The sequence below is a fragment of the Poecilia mexicana genome, unplaced genomic scaffold (assembly GCF_051168715.1).
Source record: "Poecilia mexicana isolate PSO_F unplaced genomic scaffold, ASM5116871v1 scaffold_15, whole genome shotgun sequence".
NCBI lineage: Eukaryota > Metazoa > Chordata > Actinopteri > Cyprinodontiformes > Poeciliidae > Poecilia > Poecilia mexicana.
The window spans coordinates 1,424,761-1,431,642 of record NW_028263384.1 but is presented as its reverse complement, the minus strand read 5'-3'; the positions used below and the strand labels follow the sequence as shown (position 1 = coordinate 1,431,642).

The window sequence follows — 6,882 nt, the reverse complement described above, 5'->3', positions numbered from 1 at the left end:
GCCGGCAAGCTCCACCTGTCCCAGCTCCTCCGAAGACCCAACCTACCTGTCCGCCCTCCTCCGCCGCCAACTCAGTCCGCCGATCCCGGAGCCTCTTATTCCCCCCCTTCAAGACCTGGACCCACTCCTATAAATCCCCTGAGACCCAGCCAGGCAGTTCTCCGCTCCTGAACCTCTTTTCATTGTCAGTTTTGTTTTTGCAATAAATATAAGAAACCTTTTTCTACACCTCGGAGTGTTTTCTGCATGTGGGTTTGAAAATTGCATGAAACCATGACAGATGAAAGCAATAAATGACACTAATAATAATAAAGAAGAAAAATACAGGTCCAGATGAGTACAGCAGCCATGTTAGCCCATTAATTTGTATGTATCTGTTGAAAGGACTCAAGGAACTTATGATGGTTGTCTGACAGAGTATTGAATTTCTTCAAGGCAGGACTCCACTTCTTAAAACAGGGAGGGTGGAGGATTTCTGTTCCTGCAGAATAACCCGTTTTTCAACCAGTAAACCAAACATTAGAATCTGCTGCAGAGACATGGGAAATGATCAAATGTTTGTCCGGAGACAGAAGCGGCCATAAGTGTTTCTATAAAATGTAAATATCCTGCACCAGAAGTCCATAAGTTTAGGGAGCAAAACAGAAAAAGTCCCATCATCTCATTTACCTTGGTCACATGTTGGTGAGATGCAGGGAAATAGTTTATTAAGTTTGGTTTTAGAAAAATGCAGCTGATGCATAACTTTGAATTAAATGAGTTGCAATCTGGACTTTATGGAGCAGGTTTTGATTCTGGACAGACTCGGATCCCACAGCTCATCTGGAGTCTCACCTGGTGGAGTTCATCACCTCTGAGGATGAACTGCTTCATGTTTATGACTATCAGCCTCACGCAGATCAAATGTTACCCAGGCTTTTCTGTTTAGGGCATTTTAAAGGAATATGAATGAATTTAATCTGAAATCCATGCAGTGAGTCACAGAGAGGACAGAGCAGAGGAGGAGAGGCTCTGCAGATTGGTGTGTTTGTGTTGGATCGCCATCAGACGCCATCAGACGCCATCAGACGCCATCGGACCCCATCGGACCCCATTGGACCCCATCGGACGCCATCAGACGCCATCGGACCCCATCGGACCCCATTGGACCCCATTGGACCCCATCGGACGCCATCAGACGCCATCGGACTGAGACTTCATCGTCCATCAGAAGCTGGACGTTTCCAGTCCGTCTGACCAGGAAGTGAAGAACATCAGGAAGTTCTTGCTGAAGAGTTTTCCCAGTATGACCAATTTACATATTCTTGGTAAAACCCAAATGTGTGTGAGCTCTAATGTCTGGACCATCGATTCTTCCTCCAGCCCTGAATGGCCGCCTGTTGCCACGGCGTCATGTCAGTATTTCTGTCAGATAAATGATAAAAATTAAATGTTCAGGTTGATGATGAAACAAACTTTCTGTTTTTCAAACAACCCCAGACTGAAATGTTGGACACTTTTCTCACTTTGTGTAATAAAAACTTTCTGAACTTTTGTGATTCAACAACAAATAAGATGATTTATAATTTTATGCTTCTGTATAAATTAAGACAGTTTTGATGTAGAGGACTCCAGTCATCAGATCCAGACGACATTTCATTTTAACACTGATTCCAACATTGTTTTCTCAACTTAATGTTGCTCCGATGTGCCGTTTTAAAGTTTTATATAAATAAAATTATATAAGATTAATATTTCTCAAGTAAATTTTCCTCAAAGTCTTTTTGTCTTTTGGAAAAACAAAAACAGGCAGAAAATAATCGACTGGAAGCTGAAAACATGATGGTATGTTTCTAATTACGTCTACGAATGATTAAAGTAGAAACTGTAAAGAATCAGAGTTCATGACATACAGATTTATTCAACTGGTTAAAACTTTAATTCAGAACATTAAAATAAAAGGATGTTATAATCTGTCCAGAACTGAACTGTCAGAAATGTCCTCCTATATTTTTGACATCCAGCGTTTGTGTAAGTCTCACTTTTTTCCACATAATCAGTTTCTGTCGCTCTGCAGGATTATTAAAAGATTTTTCCAGCAGAAATGCAGCTTCTTCTCTAATGTGTTTACAGGTTATTAATGCATCAAATGGAGAGAAATTTACTCCAATATTATTGCAAAAGTCTGATTCAGAATAAAGTCCAGCGAAGGGAATCAGAACCGGCTGGAAAACCTGCACCAGATAAACTGGATCTCATGTTAGGAAGGTGTAAAATGAGAGATTATTAAAAATAATATCCTTGTCATTAATGTCAGAAAGTGAACCACTTTCCTCTCACATGGAGGGAAATATTTCAAGCCTTTACTTCTTGTAATTTTGGCCAATTTTAGGCAAACTCAGAGTATTTTAACTCATTAATCTTATCAATAAAATTATAATTTATTAAACAGAAATGTCAGGCTTCTGAAAAGTTTTCTAATTTCTATGAAGTGAGTGCTGTGGTTGTGGCTCCTCTGGCATGAAGGAAACCAGCCTTCAAATAAAATGTTACATTTTTTGAAAACGTTACCAAAACCTTTGATTTTTTTTACTTGTTTAAATTTGTCTTTTGAAATCTAATAAATATGTGAATTCAGATTAAACACATTTTGAACACTGTATTGTGTTATTTTCTTCGTGTGAGAGAAATAGACTGAAATAATTACTGCAGTAAAGCTGAATCTAAACGCAGTTTAATACATATTTACTTTACAAAATGTAAAATTAATTTCTGCGTAATTATCAAGAGCTTAGTTACAAAGAACACCAATATAAATAAATTAAAGTTGCTTTGAGTTGTTTATTTCATTTTGTTTGGTTATAATTACAGTTTTTAACAGAAGTAAAGTCGATACGGTTCAAACTTAAAATGTAAACCTTCATGTTCCTCATTTTCATTCCATGCAAATTAAAAGATATAAAAAACCCCGAGACTTTTCATGTTTAATTTTCCAAGAAACGTTTTCCTGAGAAGTGAAGAGAGAGAGAGAGAGAGAGAGAGAGAGGTGATAAACCAGAGGATCCGGTTTCTGATTAACAATTAAAGCGGATCATCGATGCTTTAACAGGTCCGGGAGGTTAGAGATCTGATGTGGATTTTCTATAATTAAACCTTTATTAAGCTGAACCTCGATGTCTGACAAGAAAATCTAACAGAGGAAACAGAGCCAGGCTAAAACACACAAACAAAAACCAGAAGAAGAAGAAGAGTCTGCTGCGCTGATCACCTGCAGAACAAACCAGGTTGAACTAAAATGCTGAAAAAGTTTTTTATCCTGTTGGTGTGTCTCGCTGCCTTCAGCCTCGGAGGCTTTTGCGTGATTCTGTTTTTCACCGAGGACAGAAAATTATTTTTCTTCTCAGCATTAAACAGAGAAACTAAACCAGAGGAATCTGCAGAACCGACAGTCCGACCAAATCCGACAGAAAGTCCAGGAAGGTCTCTGGATCCGTGTCCCGACGTCCCTCCGAACCTCCGGGGAGTTCTGCATGTGGAGTTCAGAACCAACCGGACCCTGCAGGACGTCCGGAACCACGTCGGCCCGCTCATTCAGCAGGGAGGCCGGTACCGACCAACCAGCTGCAGGGCGAAGCAAAAGGTTGGTAAATACATGCAAAATACTGAATTTAATTTAAATCACCTTTGAAACTTTTATATGTCGTCGGTGCAAAAATAAAGTAATAAATAAAATGAAAAGAATAAATGAATTAATATTTTAAATAAAAAAAACATCTGAAATTGAGACTTGAACTTGAAATGTTTGTTTTGAAACGGCGCAAAGTTCATGAAATAAAGTTTTGATCCGTTTAATTCAAAACATTTCTAAAAAATTAAATTAAAGTATGTCTTTTAAAAATTCGAAATATTATATTTACAGGGAAAAATTTTTATTTCCTCTGACATTAAAGTCAGAATGATGAGAACTAAAGTAGAATGTTCTCTGAGATTTGAGAGATAGAAATTTGACGAAGATAAAAGAAAATGTATCCTCCAAAACACAAATAAACTCAGATGGGTAACACTTTATTTGAAGGGGGGTGAATAAGACTGTCATGACACTGTCATAAACATGACATAACACCTGTCATAAACATGTCATAACACATGTCATGAACATGAGTAAGCCTTCATGAATATTTATGACTGTTGTCATAAAGCGTCATTCGGTAAATTATGACACTTTTAATACAAAGTTGACATTATTCAAAATGTCTTTGTTATGACAGCTTGACATTAACCAGGAAATCATCACTGTTTAAACTTTACCTTTAATAACATAAAGTTACCTAATTTTTAAAGTGCAATCAGTAATACTTTTATAACAAATTTATATCAGTAATGATTTCTTGGTTAATGTCAAGTTGTCATAACAAAGACATTTTGAATAATGTCAACTTTGTATCAAAAGTGTCATAATTTACCGAATGACACTTTATGACAACAGTCATAAATATTCATGAAGGCTTATTCATGTTTATGACAGGTGTTATGTCATGTTTATGACAGGTGTTATGTCATGTTTATGACAGTGTCATGACAGTCTTATTCAACCCTCTTCAAATAAAGTGTTACCCTCAGATGTTTAGAAATTTATTAGATTATGACCAAAAAAGTCAGAAATGGACAGAGATTAAAGTTAAAACTGGTTATTGTAGAGGCATTTTTTGCCGCCAGGGGTCACTGTTTCATCCCTTCTTCCCGATTTATTTATCTGAGAAAACAAGACAAACATTTTGACATAAAAATGTGAAAAGTTCAAAGGTAGAAGGATGAAGTAAAACGTTCATAGTCAATATATTTATGTCTACATGTCATTAAACTGCACTTTTATTATGTGTTGAGTTTTAGATTTCTTTTAAGTGAGCCGTTCATTTAAAACAGGGAGTCTAAGTCGTTATGGGTTGATCTCTGCTTCATCTCGCCTGGATGAAACAGTGAGGTGATCAGCAGAACCCTGTAGAACAGGGGTGTCAAACTCCAGTCCTCCAGGGCCGCTGTCCTGCAACTTTTAGATGTGCCTCTGCTGCACCACACCTGAAAAGAATAATTAGGTCATTAGCAAGGCTCAGGAGAACCGATCTACACAGGGAGGAGGTAATTAAGCCATTTTATTCCACTGTTTTTTACCTGTGGCACATCTAAACACTGCAGGACAGCGGCCCTTGAGGACTGGAGTTTGACACCCCTGCTGTAGAACCTCCAGACCCGAACGGTTTGGACCGGCCGGTTTTAATGTCTCTGCTCAGAACAGCTGATTCAAATGGTCCAGCCTGTTATAAAGTTCTGCTAATGAATGAACCATCATTTGATTTGAAGTGATGCCCAACACACCGTCCTGCACAGACTGGACTCTAACAACCACAAGCTAGTGAACGGAAGCAGCTAGAAGTATCACGCTTATGAATTGAAATAAAACTTCACCAGCAAAATTTTGGTAAACATTTTGATACTTTTCTAGATGCTGAATGAACCGTCTGTGCTACAGCAGACCAAGCTTCAATTTAAATCCTGTAATGACAGTTGGGTTTATAACTCAGATAATTCTGCACAGATTCAGTATTTTATTTTACGTCCCTCCGTTAGGTGGCCGTCATCGTCCCGTTCAGAAACCGGTCTCAACACCTGAACCACTGGCTCTACTACCTCCATCCGGTCCTGATGCGGCAGCAGCTGGACTACGGTGTGTACGTCATCAACCAGGACGGAGACGGAGCGTTCAACCGGGCCAAGCTGATGAACATCGGATTTAATGAATCACTGAAGGAGTACGATTACGACTGTTTTGTCTTTTCGGATGTAGACCTGGTGCCTCTCGATGATAGGAACCTCTACAGATGTTCTGACCATCCCAGACATTTATCAGTGGCTGTAGATAAATTTAACTTCATCCTGCCCTACGCCACCATCTTCGGCGGAGTCTCAGCGTTGTCCAAACAGCAGTTCCTGAAAGTCAACGGCTTTTCAAACACGTTCTGGGGTTGGGGGGGTGAAGACGACGACCTGTCGCAGCGGCTCTCTTACAGAGGGATGTTCATCTCCAGACCAGACTCTGTGACTGGAAGGTACAAGATGATAAAACATGGGAGAGATTCTCACAACGATCCAAACCCAAATAGTGTTCAGAAACTGACAGAAACGTACCTTAATATGGACACAGATGGGATTAATTCTCTGAGTTATACAGTCAGGGAGATTAGGAAGGATTTATTGTACACTTTTGTTACAGTGGATGTTCAGGCTCCAGCAGGCTGATGTGGGTCCAGATGTTTCTGTCTCAGGATTCGATCAAAGGAAAAGTCAACTTAAAACCAGGAGAACAAATAACTTAGTCCAACTGGTCAGTCCTGCAGTAAAAACATTTTAGAACGTTTCAGTCCAAAGTGAAAACAATTCAGCAAGCATGTGGCGACAGTGGACAGAACAACCTCCATTAAACGGGTTGGAGCCTCCAGCAGAACCTGCTGGTGGATCAGAAAGATGGATCCACTTTATGAGCCAACAGAACTGGACCTACAACCAAACACTCTTCATGTTCAGACCAAAGTAAAACTGTTTTTATTTGATTTTCCTAAATTCAGCCATGATGTTTGTTTTATGTCAGATTGAGACTCTGAGCATCAAAACCTGGTTTTTAATCTAAATCATTCAGATTTTTATATTCTGTAAACAGTTAGGGGAATAACTTTATTAAATCAACAATGAGGGGTGATATGTAATGAAATGATTCATATTTATAAAGTCTTATAAAATGATTTTGGTTACTAAGGTTATTTTTCATGTAAAAATAAATCTGATTGGAGGAAAAGCCTCATAAACATGATTTAAGTGAAAATGAGTCTTTATTCACATCCAGTCTCAAAT

The 6,882-nt window shown here is 38.6% G+C and overlaps 1 protein-coding gene across 1 annotated transcript; it reads left to right on the top strand.

The window, feature by feature from the left end:
* Nucleotides 1-2,998: 2,998 nt before the first annotated feature.
* LOC106910870 (beta-1,4-galactosyltransferase 2-like) lies at nt 2,999-6,841 on the top strand. Its single transcript, XM_014977571.2, has 2 exons — nt 2,999-3,619; nt 5,605-6,841. The coding sequence occupies exons 1-2, from the start codon at nt 3,275-3,277 to the stop codon at nt 6,271-6,273; spliced, it is 1,014 nt and encodes a 337-aa protein (XP_014833057.2). The 5' UTR covers nt 2,999-3,274; the 3' UTR covers nt 6,274-6,841.
* Nucleotides 6,842-6,882: the final 41 nt, after the last annotated feature.